Here is a 22,273-nt window from a genome sequence, read left to right on the forward strand (position 1 = left end):
GCGTCTGTCACTGGAACCCGTCTGGGCCCCGGGGTCTCCGGGTCTCGGCTCCGAGGGAGGGAGAGGGAGGGCAGGTGGCAGCCCGCGGAGGCGGGGAGGGGCGGGGGCGGAGACAGTGGGCGGGGGCGGGGGCGGGCGGGGGCGCCGTGCGGCCCGGAGGGGGTGTGTGCGGGGGGCCGGAGGCGGCGGCTGTCAGAGTCGGCTCAGCCTGCGCCGGGGAACATCGGCCGCCTCCAGCTCCCGGCGCGGCCCGGCCCGGCTCGGCCGCCTCAGGTGAGTCTTCCGCCTCGGCCGGGACCCTCCCCCGGCCCGCGGCCCATTCCGCGTCCGGGGAAAATGTGCGCTCTCGGAGGGATCCAGGCCCCCAAACGGGACGCCCCCCGCGCCCCCGGGCCTGCCCAGCGACGCCCCCCGCCGCCCCACACTCATCCTTAACTCTTGCCTCTCCGCCAAATACTTACGGTCGCCCGCGCGGGAGCCTGCACCCCGCGGGGCCGGCCGCCGCCTCTGCTCTGGAATTCCTGTGGGGACCCCCGAGCGTCCCTTCCCCCGCCCGCCCAAGTCTGAGACCACTGGCCGACGCCCCCTGCTTGGGGCGGAACCCGAGCTGCGCAGGTTCCTGGCGCCGGGCTGGCTGCCCCCCCCCTCCAGATCCCGCAACCGCAGCGCCCCTGCGCAGCGCCCAGCCGAAGCCCCCTTCCAGGCCCAGGCGTCCCCCTCCCACGGGGACTCCGTCTCTATTTTGGGGAAAGGGGAGGCTCAGCGGAAGCCCCGAGTTATAATTAGCCTCACTCGGGTTTCCTAGTTAATCTCCAGCACCACCACCACCACCCCCCAGCCGCAGGGCGGCGGGTGTTGGTTGGGTGAGAGGTGACCGCCGGGAGAGGGGGGGAGTTCCGACCCGGGGAATTTTGATCCCTTGGCTGGAGATGCCGGAACCGCAGCAGCTGCTGCCCCAAAATAGCCCCCTCGCCCCTGCAGCCGGGGATCTCCGGAGCTCCGAGAAGACAGGCGTCCGGGTTCGCCCTTCAGACCCCTCCGCAAGGCCCGCGAGCCTCCAGACCCCCGCCCCAAGTTCCCGGCTCCCGGACTCGGGGCGGGGAGCGCCGTCCTTTTCTCGGTCTCTACTGCCCCCCACTGGCGGCAGCGTGCCCCTCAGCATCGGATGGATGGGGGACTCGAGTCCTGGGGGGGACGGGGCTGACGAGCCTGTTCCCCGAGGCTGGGCGAGGCGAGTGCGCAGCTGACCGGCACCCACGGGTACCCCGTGCCGGACAGTGGATGAGGAAGGGCAGGGTGGGGCAGGGTGTGGAGTAAGCGGGATTTGGGGTGCCCTGGGACCTGCAGCTCCCACACCCTTGAATGCCCAACCCACCCCCCAGGGTCCCCGACCCTGGCCAACGCCAGAGAGCCTGCGCCTTCACGCCACCGCAAGCTTCCCCATCAGCGCCTCCCGTCAGTGAGGGCCCCGCCCCTGTCGGGTGGCCTGTGTGTGGACTGCGATCTCTGGTGTGGGTGCCCACACTGCTCACGCCAGGCCCAACGCAGTCCACCCTGTTGGGGGAAGGAGGTGAGGGTGGTGGGCCCTCTGTGGGGCAGCTTCGGGAAGGTATTGCCCCCATCTCTGGCCTCATCTGGGTTCCCTGCGTTCATCTGTCTGGGTGTTGTGTCTGTGTGCCTGTCTCTGTTCCCTCTTGCTTCTCCCTGTCTGTGTCCTTGTCTCTGCCTGTCTCTCTCCATTTCTCTCCCAACCTGCCCCACCTCCTCTGCAGCTCAGTGATAACCCCTGGGCAAGAGTGTTACCTAATCTCCTTGCTCCTGGCAGCCTCCGGCCTTCACCCTCTGCCTTTCTTTCTCCCAGCAGAGCCTGCCTGCCCTGGCAGCCATGAGGCCCCCCTGGTGTCCCCTGTACACGCCCTCCCTGGCTGCCCCAATCCTTCTCCTCCTCCTCTTCCTCCTGGGAGGAGGGGCAGAGGCTGAGGACCCAGAGCTGCTGGTGACGGTCCGTGGGGGCCAGCTGCGGGGCATCCGCCTAATGGCCCCTGGAGGCCCTGTCTCTGCTTTTCTGGGCATCCCCTTCGCAGAGCCACCTGTGGGCCCCCGTCGCTTTCTGCCACCGGAGCCCAAGCGGCCCTGGCCAGGGGTGCTGGACGCCACAGCCTTCCAAAGTGTCTGCTACCAATATGTGGACACCTTGTACCCTGGCTTCGAGGGCACCGAGATGTGGAACCCCAACCGCGAGCTGAGTGAGGACTGTCTCTACCTCAACGTATGGACACCATACCCCCGGCCTGCGTCCCCCACCCCTGTCCTCGTCTGGATCTACGGGGGTGGCTTCTACAGTGGGGCCTCCTCCCTGGACGTGTATGATGGCCGCTTCCTGGCCCAGGCTGAGGGGACCGTGCTGGTGTCCATGAACTACCGGGTAGGAGCCTTTGGCTTCTTGGCCCTACCAGGGAGCCGGGAGGCCCCAGGCAACGTGGGTCTACTGGACCAGAGGCTGGCACTGCAGTGGGTACAGGACAACGTGGCAACCTTCGGAGGAGACCCAATGTCAGTGACTCTGTTTGGGGAAAGCGCCGGTGCCGCCTCAGTGGGCATGCACCTGCTGTCGCCTCCCAGCCGGGGCCTGTTCCACAGGGCTGTGCTGCAGAGCGGTGCACCCAATGGCCCCTGGGCCACATTGGGTGTGGGAGAGGCCCGTCGCAGGGCCACACTGCTGGCACGCCTCGTAGGCTGTCCCCCGGGCGGTGCCGGTGGCAATGACACAGAGCTGGTCGCCTGCCTGAGGACACGGCCAGCTCAGGATCTGGTGGACCATGAGTGGCACGTGCTGCCTCAGGAAAGTGTCTTCCGCTTCTCCTTCGTGCCCGTGGTGGATGGAGACTTCCTCAGTGACACACCCGAGGCCCTCATCAATGCTGGAGACTTCCACGGCCTGCAGGTGACTAGTGGCTGGACGGGGTGGAGCTGACTCCTCTAGGCCTGTTCTCCCATACCCCACACCCCCAGGGACCCAGGCATGAAGGCACCTCAAGACCCAACTCCCAAAGGCCTGGGCTTCTGGCCCCTGGCCAAACCCTCCTCCCTGAGACCTCAGATCCCAGGGTGGTCAGTGGGACAGAGAGAAAAGGAAACGTGGGTACATTTTCTCTTTCTCTCTGTCCCTTCCCCAACCTTATAGTCTCTTCCTCCGTGGTTCTGGGTCTATAACTATTGCTCTCTTTGGCTCTTTGTCCATCTGTTTCTGTCTGCCTGTCTGTCTGTGCCCCCCCCACCCCGCCCCCTTCCTCCATCCTGTCCCCCCAGGTGCTGGTGGGTGTGGTGAAGGATGAGGGCTCCTATTTTCTGGTTTATGGGGCCCCAGGCTTCAGCAAAGACAACGAATCTCTCATCAGCCGGGCCCAGTTCCTGGCCGGGGTGCGGGTCGGGGTCCCCCAGGCGAGTGACCTAGCTGCCGAGGCTGTGGTCCTGCATTACACAGACTGGCTGAACCCTGAGGACCCCGCACGCCTGAGAGAGGCCATGAGTGATGTGGTGGGCGATCACAACGTCGTGTGCCCCGTGGCCCAGCTGGCTGGGCGACTGGCTGCCCAAGGTGCTCGGGTTTATGCCTACATCTTTGAACACCGTGCGTCTACGCTCTCCTGGCCCCTCTGGATGGGGGTGCCCCATGGCTATGAGATCGAGTTCATCTTTGGGCTCCCTCTGGAACCCTCGCTAAACTATACCGCCGAGGAGAGAACCTTTGCTCAGCGACTGATGAGATACTGGGCCAACTTCGCCCGCACAGGGTCAGTAGTACTGAGGGGAGGAGGGCCTCCGGGAGCCAGAGAAGCAAGAGCAGGGGACACGGGGAGAGGCAAACAAGCAGAGACAGGGCCAGAGAGGGGGGGAAAGTTCACAAAAGAAAGGAGACTGGAGAGGACAGCAGGGAGGCAGCTCCTGAAGAGACAAGGACAGAGGGGGAGGGAAGCAAAGAAAAGAGAGACAAGGAGACAAAGGAGTTACCATAGTACTGAGGAGCTTGAACTGTACAGAACTGGATTCAATCGGCCCAGTGGTGATTGTGGCAGCTGTGTGGCATGCACATATGCATGGATACTCACACACCAGTTTACCTGTCCCAAAAAGGGGACCGGAAATCGGACAGCACATGGGTGTTGGCAAAAGCAAACAAGATGTTTGTAAGAAAGAGGACTGGGCCTGGTTACATAGTAAGGGCTCAGTTTTTTAAGTGGAGAAACAAAGACAAAGATGGAGGGGTAAAACAAGGAAAGGCAGAAAGAGGGAGGGCAGAGGAAAGGGTTGGCTCCAGATGATGGGGGATTCGGGAGACCGGGAGAAGGAGGGCCGAAGGCGGTGGTGGGAAGGAGGGGATGGGCTCTCCACGGAGCAAAAAAGGGCACGGCGGGGGGGTGGGGGGGTGGGGGGAGCGGGGGGTGGGGGGTGGGGAGGTCAGGAAGCAGCCTGCCTCCTCCTGCTCTGGGTCTCCAGGCCACAGTCCCAAGGGCAGGGGAGGGGGAGGCAGGCTTGCCCCAGGCTGAGCCTGCCCTTTCCTTCCGAAGGGACCCCAATGACCCCCGAGACCCCAAAGTCCCGCAGTGGCCACCATACACGGCGGGCGCGCAGCAGTATGTGAGCCTGGACCTGCGGCCGCTGGAGGTTCGGCGAGGGCTGCGCGCCCAGGCCTGCGCTTTCTGGAACCGCTTCCTACCCAAATTGCTCAGCGCAACCGGTAGGCAGGGGCCAGCGGGCAGGGGCTGGCGGGAGAGGGCAGAAAGGGGGAGTGAAGAGAGAGAGGGGAGTGGGAGCGGGCCGGGTGTAACCCCTCTCTTCTCCCCCCCCAGCCTCGAAGGCTCCCAGCACCTGCTCAGGCCCCGCCCACGGGGAGGCTGCCCCGAGGCCCAGGCCCGGCCTTTCCCTGCCCCTCCTTCTCCTCCTCCTCTTCCTCCTCCTCTCCCGACTCCTGCGGCTGTGACCAAGGCCACTTACCCCTCTGGCCTCAGGGGGCCCCTCCTCTAAGGAGTGGTCGGACAGTGGGGAAGGGCCCCACTCAGGGATCTCCGACCCAGCGCACCCTCCTTCCTCAAACAGAGAGACTCAAACTGGCCAGTGCTGCGAGGGGGTGGTGACTTACGACCCGTCTCAGGGACCCACACGACTTTGTTGTTTAAATGGAATTATTTGGAGCCTGAGCCTGGGGGGTGGGGGGGGGGCGGCGGAGAGGGAGGGCCAGGAGCTAGATAGCACCCCCTTGAGGGGCTATAACGGTCAACCATTTCTGTCTCTTCTCTTTTCCCCACCAACCCACGGATCCTCCCTCTTCTGATCCTTTCTGCCCCTCTATCTTCCGGTCATTTTCTCCTCCCTCCGCCTTCCTTCCCGCCATCCTTCTCTGGCTCCGCCTCCACCTTCATCCTTCCTTTGGTCTTCGTCTTTCGCGTATTCTTCTGGTCTTCTTTCCACCGTCCTACGTGCCATCCTGCGTTCTCCTTGTATCCTCCTGCACTCACGCCCCCCACCTTGTACGTTCCCCGACCTTCCCCTTGTCCTCCTCCAACCCATTTGCCGGGCGCCCTGGCCGCAGACACGCTGGACGAGGCGGAGCGCCAGTGGAAGGCAGAGTTCCACCGCTGGAGCTCCTACATGGTGCACTGGAAGAACCAGTTTGACCATTACAGCAAGCAGGATCGCTGCTCAGACCTGTGACCCAGACTGGACCCCCACGTCTCCCCGCCCTGCCCGCCCCGCCCGGCCCCCTAGCTGTATATACTATTTATTTAAGGGCTGGGATATAACACAGAGAAGCCCACCTCCCCGACTTTCCCCGGAGGCTCCCCGTCCTCTGCATGTTTCGGGCCGAGCCCCCCTCCACCACCCCCCCCCCCCCCCGCGGTGCCTTGGCCCCTCTGGGCTGCCAATAAACTGTTACAGCCACAGGAGTGTGCGCGACTAGGGAGCGGGGAGAGGGCCTCAAACACCAGGACTGAGTAGACGGAGGGGCGGGTGCAGAGCTAGGTGAACTTGCGGATCTCTGTAGTGGGGCGGAGCGCGCCCGCTCCCACCGCCCCGCCCCGCCCCGCCCCGCCCCGCCCTAGGAGGCGGGGCTCGCGCCCGCGCAGTAACCACGACGGCGGCGCGGCGGTGCATTGTGGGAGCCTCGGGGATCGCTGTCTTCTCAGCCCACGCGGGTCGCGCCTCTGCTGCCGCCACCGGACACCGGGCGAGAGCGTCCGCAGAGCCCGCGCGCCGGTCCTGCCTGCGACTAGCCCAACACCCAGGGTAGAGAGGGAGAGTTGGAGCCGGAGTTCCCTCCGCGCCGCCAGGACACATCAGCCTGGTCTCGGCCACCGCCGCGCCCGCCGACCGCCCTGGAGCCGCTGAAGGACGTCCACCTGGGCCTGGCCCCGCCCGGCCGCGGCCCCGCTCGCCTGGCTCTCCTCTCGGGCCACTACCTTTACTATCACTACGGCTGCGACGGCTTGGACGACCGGGGCTGGGGCTGCGGCTACCGCACCCTGCAGACGCTGTGCTCATGGCCAGAGGGCCGGCCCGCGGGCGTGCCCGGGCTGGCCGAAGTGCAGGCGGCCCTGGAGGACATGGGCGACAAGCCCCCCGGGTTCCGGGGCTCCCAGAGCTGGATCGGTTGTGTAGAAGCCAGTCTCTGTCTCGACCACTTCGGAGGGCCCCAGGGGCGCCTATGTCACATACCCCGTGGAGCAGGGCTTCAGGGGGAACTGGAGAGGCTTTACTCCCACTTCGCAGGGGGCGGGGGGCCTGTAATGGTTGGGGGGGATGCGGACGCCCAGTCCAAGGCCTTGCTGGGGGTTTGCCTGGGATCAGGCACGGAAGCCTATGTTCTGATACTGGACCCTCACTTCTGGGGTGCCGCGAAAAACCCTAGTGAACTACAGGCTGCTGGGTGGGTGGGATGGAGAGAGGTGGGCACAGCCTTTGACCACAACTCCTTCTACAACCTGTGTTTGACCAGCCGCAACTCCCAAAAGCAGCAGCACGCACTGGACTGAGGCTAAGGTCCCAGAACTGAGAGGTCTCTGGCGCCACAGTCACCTACCCCTTTTCTTAAACGTAAAAGCTACCCTGGGCCTTTGAAGTCCATAAAATGGATGGCCCGAGCCCATCTTGGGGGGGGGGGGGGGGGAATTTGGGGTGGTATGTAATAAACAGTCAGTCACTATGGAAGTGCTTTTATTGGCAGTAGGGTTGAACGTACAAAAAATTCTCAACTGGATGGGAGGAGGCAGTCACAAGTATAGACAATACCAGGAATGAGGAAAAGCTCAAAAGAAATCCACATCATCTGGAGCATCCAGGTCACGGTACTCCACAATAGCCCGTGGGTCTCCTCGGACCATCCTGGGAGATAAAAAAAGAGGTAAGATGGAAGGAGAGTTGAAGATCCCTAAAAGAGAGCTTAAAGAGGGCAAGAAAGCTTGCACATCACATCTTAGCTCATTCTCACCTGTTTCGAGGCTTCCCAGGATAACCTCCTTGGCCTCGAAAGGCATCATAGTTCCCTCGACCAGCACCATAGGGGGCATGAGGGTATGGAGGCCCTCCCGTGGGGACTGCAGGGCGGACGGCACCAGCTATGAGAGAGATCAGTGTTGAGTCGAAAACCTGTGACCTCAACTACACCTTGGTTAAGTTCCCTTTCTCCCAGCCCCTCATAATCCACCAAGCCTTTTCATGTCCCTCCTATACTTACCTCCATAGCCCAAGATGGGGGGCCGGGGCTGACCATAGGGCATCAGGCCCTGTGGAGTCTGGTGTGGGTAGGGGAGTCCCGGGGTCAGGCCTGGGGGGAGTACAACATGGACAGGAACATGAATTACTGCGGGGGGGGGGGGGGGGGGGAGGCAATGGGGAATGACAACTGGCTTTTAGGAATATGGCCTGAGAGTGGGATACAAGTTTTCAGAGGACCACAAGGTATGAGAACCAGAGTCCTTGAATAGTCAAGGGAGAGGGAATGTGGTAAGACCCTCATGGATCGTATCTTACTCTGGGCAGGGCCAGGTGGCTGGGCTGGCTTGATCTCAGGCAGAGCTGGGCGCTTGGCATCAGTGAGAAAGTTGTTAAAAAACGCCACCTCCTTCTTCACTTCCTCAATTTTCTCTGCATGCTTGTTGAAGATATGTTTGCGTACAAACTCAGGGCCCTGAGTAAAGAGGAAAAGGGTCAGAACACGGCAAGCAACGTGGAAGGATGATCTCACACACACACACCCCACCTATTCCACGGAGCCCATTCCTCCCCAGGCCTGAGGAGGCTTCTGGCTCTACCCCCTCCTCCCACAGGTCTAGTGCACAACTCTCTAACATCCCAGACCTTGAATTTCTTGCCACTGAGAGGGCATAGCCACTTATCCTTGCCCAGTTCCTGAGTGTTAGAGGTGACAAACTTTTCCACTTCCTGCTCGGGGTCTTTGCGACCCATCTTCTGAGCCTCTTCCTCTGAAAGAGATTCCCGTACACTCAGCAGTGGAGCCAGCTTCTCCTCGAATGTCTTCTGCCACTCTAGCACTGCGATTTGGAACAGACGACAGGTTGGGGAGGGGAGCCAGAAGCAAGGAATAAGAGATAAGGGGCACCTGGCTGGCTCAGTGACTACAGCACGTGACTGCTGATCTCAGGGTTGTGAGTTTGAGCCCCACGCTGGCATCAACAATCAAAAAGGAGGGGATAAAAGGAGAGGGGGGTAGGGCACTGCTATCCAAACACATCTAAGGCCAGAGGCAGCTGAAGAGAAAGGGAAACCAAAGGGGAATCAGGACTGGGGAAGCTGGGAGCCCACCTTCTCCATGACTAATGCGGTTGGGTGGCATGGGCCCACGAACGTGGATGATGCCACAGCGGTTGGGCATTTCATCCTCATTGGGGTACTCGCACGTGTTATAATAATCCAGGGAATGCACGATGCGCAAATAGAGGAGGAGTTTGTCCAAAACCTACGAGAAATGAGCAGCTGTGAGTTCACCACACTCTTGCCCCTCCGATGCTCTAAACCAGGAGGATCCTGCCCGCCTGCTCTTGCCACACTCTGCTCTTGCGGGCACCTTGATCAGTTTCTCATCCCGCTCCACGTTGATCTCTGCCGGGTTCCCCTCCTTAGGGGGCTCCTCAGGGGGGGCCCCCCCACTGCTCCCGAGCAGCTCCTCCTCCTCCGCGCTCACTTCCTCAATCAGATAGTCCGTGATATTCTTCAAGATTGGGTTCTGGGAGGGCAGACTCTGGTGGGGAGGAAAAAGAACAGGTGAGGCAGAGAAGCCCAGGAACCTCTTCACGTGAAGCAGAAAGGAATCCAGGGTTCACTGGGCCTATTACCACTGTTTCATTGTTTGTCTTTTTTTATTCATTCTATCCCTAGCAAATCATCACTAATGCCAACCTGTCCTGCTGGAAGCTGGAGGTGCTGCCCAGATAGAGAGCCCAAGTACAAGGGGTCAACACTACAGATCAAGTGAGACAAGACCAGAGGTGCCCAAGCAGATGACATGACTGCTTTTGAAAAAGTTCCACGGGGAGTCACTGACTGTTGGCAGAGGAGGTGTCCCAGGCTCAGAGGCCCAGAGCTGCGTCCTGTCATCCAGCGTATGGATCAGTTTGGCTGCCAACTTGATGTCGTTGCGCACGATCTGCTTGTGCTGGGTAATGCCATTGATGTTGCGGACTCGACGGGTCAGGTCTCTGTTCACACCAGGGCTCAGCTCACATTCTCGGAGCTGGAGGGAACAAAAAACTTACCAACACTTGCCCCAAAAAGCAGCAACTCAAAGACTGGCCTACTAATTAGATCAGTGATTAGACTGAGCTCACGGAGAAAAGGGACCAGAGAGGTCTTACTCGCAGTAACAGCCCCAGAGCCCAGCCCAGAGACAACAGCATATTCTTAATGTGAGCAGACTGAGTGGATGAAATAGGGGACTCGACAGGTGAATCAAAGAACAAAGGAATCCGAGGTTGTGTGCAACTGAGAGCCCATTCCGCACTTACTCGGATATTCTGCAGGTTCCAACAGATCTCTTTGATGTTAACACTGCGGTCAAAGGTCACCCAGCCGCGGCGGAAAAACCTACAAAGAAAGGGTCAGCATAATCCTGGCTGGTGGAGGAGATGCTGGCCATTAGCCTTCCCCTGCACCTTATCTCCAGGGTATCCAGGGTCACTCTTCTCTCCATTCCTCACCTCCTCTCAGGCTGGGGTTCTGACAGTGCCACACGCATGAAGCCGGGGTATCTTTTACAAAGCTGGAAAAGCAGAGCAACAGAAACCCCACTGAGCGAGTCAACGTTACACTTCTTCCTCTAATCCCCATGTCCTCAGAACCCTAGAATTGTCTTTGAATCTTTACTCAAGCAAGGAAAAACCAACAAAGGACGTTAAGAGCAATGATGCAACCGGGGCCTGCCCACAAAAGACACGGGCCCAGGAGAAGGGGGCTTCCCTATTAGAGAAATAGGGATATGCTAGAAGCAGAGCCAGATTATCTTCTTCCCACCACCAAAGATGGAGCCCGGATGCCATTCCTGCCCCCAGCAGCGCTCTCCCCACTCACAGAAATGATCTCTGCCCTCGAGATGTTGGGTGCGATGTTGCGCATGAACAGGGAGCAAGTCTTATGGAGGGGACGGGGTTTACATTCCAGCCCCGGAGTGTCCTTAGGCTTCTCCCTTTCTTCTTCTTTGGGCTTCTCCTTTTCCTTGAGTGCTTCTTCTATGCAGGAAGCGGTGGGAGTTGGTGAATTTTTATTGTCAATGTTGAAAGGGAAGATAGAGAAGCTGTCAAACTCCTGCTACGTCATCTCCCCAAAGGCCCCCCACCTCCTTTATCAATTTCACCCACCGTCACCTCCCCTACCCCTATTCAGTAGGAAGAGAATGGAACAGAAACAAAATAAAACCTACCAGCCTCTTCCTTCTCTTCCTCAGCTTGGCCACTCTCGGACTCGGACTCCGACTCGGACACGCTGCCTTCGTCAAAGCTGTCGTCACCGCTGTGCTTCCTATTCCGCTTCTTGCTACTCTGTGAGAGGCACAGCAAGACAAGGGGAGTCAGACAGCCAGGACCCCAGTCCTGACACTGACCCCCGAGCAAGAAACACCCTACTTTTGGGTTTTTTTTAAGACTTTTTAAAATTTATTTTTTTTAATGTTTTATTTTTTTAGAAACGGAGCACGAGCAGGGGAGGGGCAGTGAGAGACAGACACAGAATCTGAAGCAGGTTCCAGACTCCGCTGTCAGCACACAGCCCAACGTGGAGCTTGAACTCGTGAACCGTGAGATCATGACCTGAACCGAAGTTGGACGCTTAACTGACTCAGCCACCAAGGCGCCCTTAAGATTTATTTTTGAGAGAGAGAGAAAGTGCAAGCGGGGAGGGCCAGAGAGAGGGGAACAGAGGATCCAAAGCAGGCTGTGCTGACACCAGCGAGCCTGATGCGAGCTCGAACCCACAAACCACAGGATCATGGCCTGAGCCAAAACTGGACATTCAACAGACTGAGTCACCAGGTGCCCCTACCCTACCTTTTTGGCATCTTTCTCAGAGTCGTCTTTCTTCTCTTCCTTGTCCCCATCACCCTCAGATTTCTTAGTTTTGTCATCATTAGAAATGTCATTTTCAGCCTGCAGGTAAAAAGACAATCACAGGCATGTCAATCTTCCCTTCAATCTGTATCAGAGCCCCGCCCCTCCCCTACAGCTGAGCCCAGAAGTCTGCCTCCACCTCTCCCTGGACCAGGATACAATCTTCCGGTCCCCCCACCCCCGCCACAGAAGCTGCTCTATTCTCCTCCCCAGGTGCTCACGGGCAGCACCCAGCAAGCCCAGCCCGCAGACCTGTTTGCCGTCTTCTTTCTTGTCGTCCTTATCATTGGCCTTGCGCTCTCCATCCCCCAGGCCTGGTCCAGCCCGGCCTTCCTCTTTCTTGCTGGGCTCCCCAGGCTTTCCCGCCTGCTCCTCCTCCTCCTCCTGCTCCAGGATGCGCAGATCGTTCTCCGTCCCTCCTTCCATCTTAATCACAGCTGCCAACAAAGGGAGCAGAGGTCACAATCCCAGGGCTGTGACCTTCTGCCTCTGGTTTGTCAATGGACTTCTATTTCCCAGCCAAGATCTTGGTTACCAGACACCCTCTTCCCCTCCCAATCTACACACCTGCATCCAGCATCTTGACGATGGCATCAGCTTTGTCTATGTCCAGGAGAAGATTATCAAACCAGCCACTCTCCATGAGGGACAGGAATACCCTCAGTCTGTTTTGCAGGGCCCCCCGGGCCTCCTGCCGACGCTTCCCCACCTCATCTGGGTGGTACTTAGACCGAAACCTGGGAAAGGAAGTGGGGAGGGGAAGAGACAAAATAGTCACTGGATGCCAGGGCCAGGACATGGGGAGGGGCCCAGGAAAGTCAGGGCTTAGCCCCCATCCTCTCACACCCACATAAAACCATGAAAGCAGAAAGACTGGGGAGAGGGGTGCACTAGAACCACCCAATACCCCCAAAAAGAACCAGAAGTTCTGCTCGGAGAAGATTTGGGGGAGAGCCAGGAACTAAGAGCTCTGGATTTGGGAAGAGCAACGACTACAGGGAGAGGCCAGGGTTAGAGAGGCAGAATGATCGCCCTGAGTCTCTGGGAAACACTAACTTGAAAAAGTGTAGTTTCCCAAAGCTTCCAAGAGGAAGGCTAAGGAAATAGTAGGCCCCAAAGAACCTCCCTCTCCTTGTAAAACCCAAACTAGAGTAATTAAAAGGACTGCTCCCACCAACTCCCTCCATCCCTAGGTGGAAGACAGAGGGAAACCTGAAATGCACCAGACAGGAAAAGCCAAAAAAGGCAGAAAAGCTTTCTCCCCCCTTGGGAAGAAAAGGAGATGGTGGAGGGACAGGAAAAGACCAAAGGGAGAAACTGAAGTGCCCTTGTAACCTCAGGTACTGCCCACAGGGGGAGAGAGAGGCAGGCGGAGGATCAGGGTGGAGCATGAAAAGGAAACATTTATAATAGGGGGGGACGCAGAAGAAAGGAGTATGAGAAAAAACAGAAAAGGAAAGTGTGAGAAAGTCCCAGAAATCGAAAACAAAGGGAAAAACAACTAAAGGTCAGAGAAACTGAAAAAAACAGAGGAAAGAAATGTTAGGTGAGGTGCAAGGACAGGGACAAAGAAAGAACAAAAGGTACATGAGAGAATGAGACCAGGACACAGAGAAAGAAGAAAGAGGAAACAGTGACAGACAAAACAGAACCACAAGTTGAGCGTGAGAGGAAAGGAAAGCCGCAGGCGTCACCTCCAGGATCTTTACCTTGGCCGCTTGGTCAAACAGAGCTCAAGATTTAACTAGCCGCGCCCAGGGCCCATGCTGGCAGGTGGGCCACCGGCTGGCTCCTGGCTGGGGCGTCCCGGCCCAGATGCCCCACCCCCGCGGGGCTCCGCGGTGGGGGCCCTGACTGACTAGCTGCCTGAGCAATCACATTCAGCTAAACCGCTGCATTGTGCACAGCAGTGCCCTGCCTGTCTGCCTGGCCGGGGCAGCGCGGCTCAGCCCAGGGGGCTCATGTATGGGCTGGGTATGGTGGGGGTGGAGGTGGGTTTGCTCCGAGCTCCGTCGATGAGCGGGTGTAGTTCCCAGTTCTGGCTCTTTTCAAGGAGGAGGAGCAGAAAGAGGATGAGGAGGAGGAGGAGCAGGAAGGGGGGAAAAGATGGTTGATTAAAATCAAAACATCCACAAAAGGAAAAAAAATTCAAAATTCTTTTCTGTCAAACGACCCTGAGATCTTTGCTTTTTCTTGTCTGGATTCACTCGTTGCTTTTGGGAGAACACCACAGCCACACAGGGTCCCGGCGATCAGGGATGACAATGACCCAATACCAGCAAGTGGGAAGCAGTCTGTCTGCTGCCCCAAGGGAACAGGTGGCTCTGGCCAGCTGCCTGGAGGTGTCCCACTCACTGAGGACAGAGGGGAAGCGAGGTGGGGCGGGAGGCCGTGGCAGACGGTGAAGTGAGGAGGAGAACCCATCAGCCAATGCTGTTGTCCTTCCCATCCCCCGCCCCCAGGAAGTTCTGGATCGGGGAAAATGGGAGAGGACAGGGCTGCAGGCTCCACTGGCGGGGCCAGGGGACACATGCTAGGGAACAGACAGGAGGAAAACGGGGGCACTCACCACTCCTCATCTTTATGAGCCAAAAAGAAATCTTGCATCTGCTGCCTTCGAAAATCCAGCTTATAGTCATTGTAACGCTTTACAGCCTCAGTCTCGTCCACAGAGTCATCCAATGACAGGAGAAACTCCTTGAAAGTCTTCATCACCGGTGGTGGCACACCCAAGTCAATCTCTGCGATGCTGCCCAGCCTGGGGGGGGCCCGGTCAGGAAGTCTTGGTTGTGGGGGAAGAGGGTGGGGGGGATGGGGGGGCCGAGGTAGCCAGCTGCCCCCTTCCTTTGCCCACCACGGACACACACCATAGGCACCAACTGCTTCCCGCCCCCACAGGCACCCCTCTGTACCTAACCCACTTCCTGGCTCCAGCTGCGGTCTCTGGCAACCCCAATCCATCCCCCGAACCTAACAACTCCCTTTTCCCAGGAACCCCAGAACCCCAGGTCTTTACCTGGCCTGGATAGGCAGAACATGGTGCTGCATGATGTGGACGTCTGGGTGGCCCCAGGGCTGAGGGGGGCCATAAGTTGGGCCCCCACCCCCCCCAGCATAGGGCATCTCATAGCCACTGTGGTATGGGTCAGAACTGTGCTCATCCCTGAGGGTAGGGGACACAAAAGTCAGACAGAGAAGGGTATCATGTCTCCAGAGCACGAAGGAAGACGGGACAGAGGAAGGGGCATATGGAATGTGGGCTCTCACCCAAGGGTTTAAAGGGACAAAAAAACGGGGGTTTATAGGAAGTCCTCCAACTTCCTATAGGAAAGGAAATGACACAGTCCTCAGCCAAAGTGCCAACAGACAGCCAAGGCCTGGTGGAACTGAGGCTAAGGAGAGAAGGCAGAGAAACCGTTGCCACCTCACCAGTCTCGCCTCATGCGCTTTTGTGGGGGGCTGAGTTCATGGCGGGGAGGAGAGAAGCGCTCTCGCCGATTCCGGTCATAGTCCCGATATTCACCCCGACTGCGGCGCTCCCGGCCACGGTCCCACTCTCTGGCGATTAAGAACAAGTAACGGTCAGAGGACACAGCCGGCTTACACTCCTAGACATGCCCTTCCTATCCTGAGACACCAGACTAAAAGCCTACAATTACAAAACCATTCTCTAAACAGAAACAAACTTGCCTACTGCCATCGCTTCAGCCGTCACCCGCACCCTGATGGCTGTCCAACTGTTCCTCCAGACCAGCACCAAACACCCACCACTATGGCCACTGCCACCTCAAATTCAGGTCAGAACTGAGCCTGTCATTTCTACCACTTCAAGCCCAAACTTGCCTCCCTCGTCCCGTTTCCCACTCTCGGGTGTATCAGCACATCACCAGGTATCCGACTTATCAAGTGTCACCCTCACCCCTCATTTGTTACTGGTTTCTTAATCCTCTGCCTCAGTGCCTATCAAGGCTTTCCTCTTCCTTGCCCTGCCCACCAACTTCCCTAGTCCCTGTGCCCTGACCCTGGTCCTCTCTCCTGTAACCACAACATCAGTGTATCTACCTCTGGTCCCTCCCACTCCTCTACTGTCAAAGCGATCTGTCTCAAACACAGAGGTGATCAAGCCACGCCCTTCCTTGCTAAATGCCAGTATACAACACTCTTCATAACCTTGGCTCCTGCTGTCTGTCATTCCAGCCTCTCCACTAGTCACCCGCCATCTCCATCCCAACCTTAAAAAGAAAATCCTTTGTTCTAACCCAGCAGTTTTCCAACTTTTGGTCTTGAGTCCCCCATCCCCACCTTACGCTCTTTAAAATTACTGTGCAGGGGCACCTGGGTGGCTCAGTCAGTTAAGCATCCAACTCTTGGTTTTGGCTCAGGTCATGATCTCACGGTTCCTGAGTCTGAGCCCTGCATCAGGCTCTGCGCTGACAGCACAGCCTCACTGGAATTCTCTGTCTCCTCTTTGCCCCTTCCCCGCTCACACACTCTCTCCCTCAAAAGTAAACAAACATTTAAAAAATAAGTAACGCTACTGTGCACATCGAAGAGTTTTTGCTTATGTGGATGGCATCAATACTATACTCAAAATTAAAACAAAGGGACACCTGGGTGGCTCAGTCGGTTGAGCGTCCGACTTTGGCTCAGGTCATGATCTCATAGTTCGTGGGTTCGAGCCCCACTTCGGGCTCTATGCTAACAGCTCAGAGCCTGGAGCCTGCTTCGGGTTCTGTGCCTCCCTCTCCCTCTGCCCCTCCTCTGCTCGCTCACACTCGCTCTCTCTCAGAAAAAACCAAAAACATTAATAAAGAAACTAAAACAAAAAATTAACACCTATTAATTGTGAAGTTACATATCAACATAAATTACATCTTTTTATGAAAATACAGCTACTTTCCAAAACAACATTTAATGAGAAAAGTGACATTGTTTTTACATTTAACAAATCTTTTAAGGCCTGGCTTAATACAGACAGCTGGATTCTCACATTTGCTTCTACATTCAATCTACTGTAATGCATTGTTTGGTTGAAAATATGAAGAAAATCCAGCCTCACAGATAGGCAGATGGAAAAGGGAATCCTTTTAATAGTCTTCTCAAGAAACTAGGGATATTCTTTGATACTACCCAAAACTTGACAAGAGATAGTTTCTTTTATTTATTTATTATTATTTTTAATGGTTATATTTACTTTTGACACAAAGAGAGACAGAGCATGAGCAGGGGAGAGGCAGAGAAAGAGGGAGGCACAGAATCCAAAGCAGGCTCCAGGCTCTGAACTGTCACCACAGAGCCCGACGCAGGACTCAAACTCACGAATCATGAGATCATGACCTGAGCCAAAGTTGGACGCTCAAGTGAATGAGCCACCTAGGCAGCCCCCCCTCACCTTTTTAAAAAATGTTTATTTACTTATTTTGAGAGAGAAAGAGAGCAGGTGCATGCAAGAGCAGGGGAGGGAGAGAAAGGGAAAAGAGAATCCCAAGCAGGCTCCATGCTGTCAGCACAGAGGCAGAGGAGGGGCTCAATATCACAAACTGTGAGATCATGACCTGAGCCGAAAACAAGAGTTGGACGTTTAAGGCACTTGGACAGCCAGTCGGTTAAGCAGCCCACTTAGGCTCAAGGTCATGATCTCTCTTGAGTGGTTTGTGAGCTCGAGCCCCACATCAGGCTCTCTGCTGTCGGCACAGAGCTGACTTTGGATCTTCTGTCCCCCTCTCTGCCCCTCTTCCACTCACATACTCTCTACCCCCGCCCCCTCTCAAAAACAAATGTTAAAATAAAAAAAAAATAAAAAGACTTGGACATTTAACTACTGAGCCACCCAGGTGTCCCACAAGGAACATTTTCTACTCTGCTACATTTAAATCCATTGTTCTATCTTGCTCTGTGAATGGATCTTGGCACATTTCATTATATGATATCAAAACATTATATTTGTTAGTATTACCACCTAGCTCATCAGAAAAGTCTTAAAGTAACGGGAGGCTGTCAAACTCACACTGGTAGATAAAAGTTTTCTAAAATTTCAATTTTCACTGCCAAGTTCCACTTCCTCACTGGCAACAAAGCTAACAATTTTCCTTGAAGTAACATAGATCCTTAGTCTTTTTTCAAAAAAATGTCTCTCAAATACCCAAACAGGAATAACCACTGTCCAATAATCTTTCATTCAGGTAAAAATGACATCTCACCAAAGCAACCACACACCTGTTAGTTCAACTCCAAACTCAGCTCTTCTTTGAGATAACCACTGTACTCCTATACGCTGCATAAATGCTTCATGCAGATTTCTCATTCATCGTGTGTGTTACGGAGACACATAGACAAGAATTCAACTTAACAGAATTTAAAATTTTTACTGCTTCATCAAGGACATTAAGTGAACCTGTTTTGTTTGTGTTTTTTTTTTTTAACTGTTTGGTGCCACTGCCTTTATTTGCACTAAGACACCAATGGTTTTCCCCCCAATACTATGAACCAACAGAGAAAATGACCATACTCCTTCAAGTTACTATGAAAAATATAGTTATAACACCACAGATCTCGAGGGTCTGTGGACCACATTTTAAGAACCACTACCCTAAAAAAACTAGACTATGGGTTCTTTTCTGCACACAATGTTATGTCCCCAACTCCAAACTATTCACTCAATCTGTGTCTGGGGAATTCTCGATCATCTTTCCAAGTCTTGCTAAGGGCCACTTTCCTGCAGCTCTCTCTGACATATAACCTCCACCTCTACTCTCCCCTCCGTTCTAAGATCTGTTCTTTCAACACTTAACCATCTTTAGGATGATCTCTTATATACACTCAATTGCAGGGCACACCCAAGGCCATTTTGACCCCCACTCCAAGCTCCAGACGATAAACTCTTTAATTACAACAAACACTTCCTACCTATCTTCAGAATTCAGAACAATTTTGATTTTCTTCTTTCTTAGAGAAACCAGGGAAAACAAAGAGCCACAGTCCCCCCAGTGAAGAGATACAAATTGAATGATTTCCCGAACTGTTTTTTCAAAATGACACTGAATGACTAAATACTATTACAGTAAGTCACCTCAAGCTTTTGTTTTTTCTTTTTTCCTGGTAATGTTTCCAAATCAAGCGTCATCAACACTGATACTGCTGATTAGATTCGTGGTGTCCTTTGTATTTACAAAATTTTGCGCAGTTGCCCTTAACTTCATTAGTTTGTTTGAAATCACCTCTCTCTGGCACAAAAACAGACACATAGACCAATGGAATAGAATAGAAACCCCAGAACTAGACCCAAAAACGTATGGCCAACTCATCTTTGACAAAGCAGGAAAGAACATCCAATGGAAAAAAGACAGTCTCTTTAACAAATGGTGCTGGGAGAACTGGACAGCAACATGCAGAAGGTTGAAACTAGACCACTTTCTCACACCATTCACAAAAATAAACTCAAAATGGATAAAGGACCTGAATGTGAGACAGGAAACCATCAAAACCTGAGAGGAGAAAGCAGGAAAAGACCTCTCTGACCTCAGCCGTAGCAATCTCTTACTCGACACATCCCCAAAGGCAAGGGAATTAAAAGCAAAAGTGAATTACTGGGACCTTATGAAGATAAAAAGCTTCTGCAATGCAAAGGAAACAATCAACAAAACTAAAAGGCAACCAATGGAACGGGAAAAGATATTTGCAAATGACATTTGGAACAAAGGGCTAGTATCCAAAATCTATCAAGAGCCCACCAAACTCCACACCTGAAAAACAAATAACCCAGTGAAGAAATGGGCAGAAAACATGAATAGACACTTCTCTAAAGAAGACATCCGGATGGCCAACAGGCACATGAAAAGATGTTCAACGTCGCTCCTGATCAGGGAAATACAAATCAAAACCATACTCAGATATCACCTCACGCCAGTCAGAGTGGCCAAAATGAACAAATCAGGAGACTATAGATGCTGGAGAGGATGTGGAGAAACGGGAACCCTCTTGCACTGTTGGTGGGAATGCAAACTGGTGCAGCCACTCTGGAAAACAGTGTGGAGGGGTTCCTCAGAAAATTAAAAATAGACCTACCCTATGACCCAACAATAGCACTGCTAGGAATTTACCCAAGGGATACAGGAGTACTGATGCATAGGGGCACCTGTACCCCAATGTTTATAGCAGCACTCTCAACAATAGCCAAATTATGGAAAGAGCCTAAATGTCCATCCACTGATGAATGGATAAAGAAATTGTGGTTTATATACACAATGGAATACTACGTGGCAATGAGAAAAAATGAAATATGGCCTTTTGTAGCAACGTGGATGGAACTGGAGAGTGTGATGCTAAGTGAAATAAGCCATACAGAGAAAGACAGATACCATATGGTTTCACTCTTATGTGGATCCTGAGAAACTTAACAGAAACCCATGGGGGAGGGGAAGAAAAAAAAAAAAGAGGTTAGAGTGGGAGAGAGCCAAAGCATAAGAGACTGTTAAAAACTGAGAACAAACTGAGGGTTGATGGGGGGTGGGAGGGAGGGGAGGGTGGGTGATGGGTATTGAGGAGGGCACCTTTTGGGATGAGCACTGGGTGTTGTATGGAAACCAATTTGACAATAAATTTCATATATTAAAAATAAATAAATAAAAATTAAAAAAAATGAAATCACCTCTCTCTGTGGAAACACCTTAATGATAATTAACTCCAGAACATCCCAGAAAACTAATGACTAGCTAAGTCAAACCTAACCAACTAACCTAACCATCACTGTCCAAAGAACTCTGATTTTAGGGAAGACAACTACAAGATATTTAACCATATTTTGCCAGGGAATAGGTCTGATCTGACAACCTCTCCGAGTCAAGTCAATTAGAAAGCGTCACTATCTTTGAATCCACACCTTTGAGGAGTAATTTACAAACAAGAAAATGCATGCATTTTAAAAACATTACTTCTTCATACTCCAACTCTTAGGTCTACTGCTTTGACCTCATATACGTTTCAAAATCAAGCCGTAGCTAGCTAGCTCTTTGGCAAACAGCGAATAGGTTGACCGACCGGAAACGGTCAAGCATAAGCGACTTCATGTGGTTCGCCCTATATAACGAATAAAGGCAATGCAACGAGGGAGGAGTGCAAAAGAATGAGATAGGGTGAGAAAACTAAGAAAAGCAAGTCTTACCGGTCATTCCAATCGTCTCCTCGACGTCTCTCATCTCTTTCGCGAGAACGGTCATAGTCGCTGCGCTCTCTTCTAAACTTGTCCCTGCGCCTTCGGTCGTACTCGTCGTCACTGTCCCCCATGGTGCGGTGTGAGGGGGCCTGGAGCCGGGACAGAGGTGGTCAGGGTGCGGAACAATGACCAGGGCAGGAAAGGACCCAGAGCTGCTCCGGGGCAGCACGCCCGCCTCCCTCCGCAAAGGCCAGCCTTCCACTGTCCCCGCCATCCCAAGCCCTCTTCCCGCGCAGGTGGACGGCTCCGACACTCGCCCCCAGGAACTCCCTGCCCACGCCCGCCCGAACGCCCTCCCTCCCGCCCGCCGCAGCCCCGACTCTCCAGGCCCCGCCCCTCCCCCACCTGGGAGCTTCGCGGCCGTTAGCCTCGCGCTCCCGCGGGCTAGTTTTCCGGGAGACCTGGGCCCGCCTCTCGCCTCGGGCGCGCGACGAGGGCGGCGCGGACGGTGAGAGGGAGACGCGAGGCTCTCAGCGAGGAGGCCGAGGAGACGAGAAGAAAAGTGGGACAGCCGGGGATGGGCGGTCGGCGCGCGCCGCTCGCGCTGCGCCTGCGTCACCGTCGGGACGGGGCCCCAGCCACAAAGTAGTCCCCCGCGGCCTGAACTGGAACTTAAAGCATACAGCGAGAGGCTGGGAGCACCGCGGGATGATGGGAAGGGGCGGGGACCGGAAGTCTCGCGTGCTCTCTGGAACGAGAACTGCGCGCGGAGGAGAGAAATTACGGGAGCCGAGGTGGACCAAGCGAAACCTCGGCCGGGTTGTAGAGCCTTATGGGCGTGAAGGAGCGCGTCCTCCCGTTGAGGTCGAAGGTCGTTGTCACTCGGATGTGTCCGGGGTCTGAACCAGTTCGTGTCCAGTTGTTGTCCCCCCAGCCACCCTGCTTGGGCGCCTCCTGACCTCATCGGGGCGGTTTTCTCCTCCTGGCGCAGGGCAGGGAGTTGGGGAATGCAGGCGTTTAGCGGGGTGGAGCAACCATTTTAAAGCATCTCCCACCATTTTGTGCTGCAGCAGAGAACCAGGCTTTTTGCTGCCTCAGTATGCACCATATGCAAAGCCTTGTGACTGCTGTATCTCAACAGAGGCGCCCCGTCTTGTAAGCGAAACCGGCAAATCTGTCTTATTCCCAACCAATGCTTGGTTGGGATAGGCTATAGGTTGAAGTCTTGATCAACAGGGGGAGTCTAGCTTGCCCCAGATTAAATGCATCACCACCCGGGAGATAACACCCAAGTCCTTGTTCAGGGAGTGGAGTGTGAGGCTTAGGAGTAGGAGATGCTGCCTCCCTGGAGCATGCCGCAGCTCACTCCCAGCACGCTCCCAGCACGGGGAGAGGGTGTACGGCGTAGTTGCCAAAAACCAGGACTAGGACCAAGAAGACCCAGGCTCTGACCTTGGTACTGCCATTTGGGAATCATGTCATCTGAGATCACTTCTGTAAAAACGCAGGG

At 55.0% G+C, this 22,273-nt stretch overlaps 3 protein-coding genes across 14 annotated transcripts; 2 read left to right on the forward strand and 1 right to left on the reverse strand.

Moving 5' to 3' along the window:
* Window positions 1-121: 121 nt before the first annotated feature.
* ACHE (acetylcholinesterase (Cartwright blood group)) lies at window positions 122-5,940 on the forward strand. Of its 6 annotated transcripts, none has more exons than XM_027042058.2 (5): window positions 122-273; window positions 1,865-2,944; window positions 3,310-3,794; window positions 4,569-4,738; window positions 4,851-5,426. In XM_027042058.2, the coding sequence occupies exons 2-5, from the start codon at window positions 1,886-1,888 to the stop codon at window positions 4,979-4,981; spliced, it is 1,845 nt and encodes a 614-aa protein (XP_026897859.1). In that variant the 5' UTR covers window positions 122-273; window positions 1,865-1,885; the 3' UTR covers window positions 4,982-5,426. The 6 variants fall into 6 exon arrangements, with proteins under 6 accessions (XP_026897859.1, XP_026897860.1, XP_053069560.1 ...); XM_027042059.2 differs by having other exon boundaries at window positions 144-273; window positions 1,862-2,944; XM_053213585.1 differs by having other exon boundaries at window positions 150-273; window positions 982-2,944.
* Window positions 5,941-6,079: 139 nt separating this feature from the next.
* On the forward strand, window positions 6,080-9,526 carry UFSP1 (UFM1 specific peptidase 1 (inactive)). The gene is made up of 2 exons (XM_027042063.2): window positions 6,080-7,399; window positions 9,394-9,526. Exon 1 carries the CDS (start codon window positions 6,603-6,605, stop codon window positions 7,029-7,031), a length of 429 nt encoding a protein of 142 aa, XP_026897864.1. The 5' UTR covers window positions 6,080-6,602; the 3' UTR covers window positions 7,032-7,399; window positions 9,394-9,526.
* SRRT (serrate, RNA effector molecule) lies at window positions 7,196-22,182 on the reverse strand. 7 transcript variants are annotated; one of them, XM_027042052.2, is made up of 20 exons: window positions 21,169-22,182; window positions 20,773-20,912; window positions 15,042-15,170; window positions 14,629-14,775; window positions 14,182-14,370; window positions 12,180-12,349; window positions 11,865-12,049; window positions 11,553-11,651; window positions 10,931-11,048; window positions 10,582-10,736; window positions 10,212-10,273; window positions 10,020-10,098; window positions 9,560-9,748; window positions 9,083-9,256; window positions 8,821-8,974; window positions 8,356-8,549; window positions 8,029-8,185; window positions 7,733-7,822; window positions 7,487-7,613; window positions 7,196-7,380 (listed from the first exon to the last, which is right to left on the reverse strand). In XM_027042052.2, the coding sequence occupies exons 2-20, from the start codon at window positions 20,892-20,894 to the stop codon at window positions 7,305-7,307; spliced, it is 2,616 nt and encodes an 871-aa protein (XP_026897853.1). In that variant the 5' UTR covers window positions 20,895-20,912; window positions 21,169-22,182; the 3' UTR covers window positions 7,196-7,304. The 7 variants fall into 7 exon arrangements, with proteins under 7 accessions (XP_026897853.1, XP_026897851.1, XP_026897852.1 ...); XM_027042050.2 differs by having other exon boundaries at window positions 7,733-7,834; XM_027042051.2 differs by having other exon boundaries at window positions 10,582-10,739.
* Window positions 22,183-22,273: the final 91 nt, after the last annotated feature.

Source organism: Acinonyx jubatus, chromosome E3, assembly GCF_027475565.1.
Source record: "Acinonyx jubatus isolate Ajub_Pintada_27869175 chromosome E3, VMU_Ajub_asm_v1.0, whole genome shotgun sequence".
Lineage (NCBI taxonomy): Eukaryota > Metazoa > Chordata > Mammalia > Carnivora > Felidae > Acinonyx > Acinonyx jubatus.

Coding starts and splice junctions, on each gene's coding strand:
- SRRT (XM_027042046.2), bottom strand. CDS start 20,894: ATGGGGGACAGTGACGACGAGTACGACCGAAGGCGCAGGGACAAGTTT. Junction 8,550..8,820: donor CCGCATTAGTCATGGAGAAG/GTGGGCTCCCAG, acceptor TCCAAATCGCAG/TGCTAGAGTGGCAGAAGACA. Junction 7,614..7,732: donor CCCCATCTTGGGCTATGGAG/GTAAGTATAGGA, acceptor TCTCTCTCATAG/CTGGTGCCGTCCGCCCTGCA.
- ACHE (XM_027042058.2), top strand. CDS start 1,886: ATGAGGCCCCCCTGGTGTCCCCTGTACACGCCCTCCCTGGCTGCCCCA. Junction 2,945..3,309: donor GAGACTTCCACGGCCTGCAG/GTGACTAGTGGC, acceptor CTGTCCCCCCAG/GTGCTGGTGGGTGTGGTGAA. Junction 3,795..4,568: donor GCCAACTTCGCCCGCACAGG/GTCAGTAGTACT, acceptor TTCCTTCCGAAG/GGACCCCAATGACCCCCGAG.
- UFSP1 (XM_027042063.2), top strand. CDS start 6,603: ATGGGCGACAAGCCCCCCGGGTTCCGGGGCTCCCAGAGCTGGATCGGT.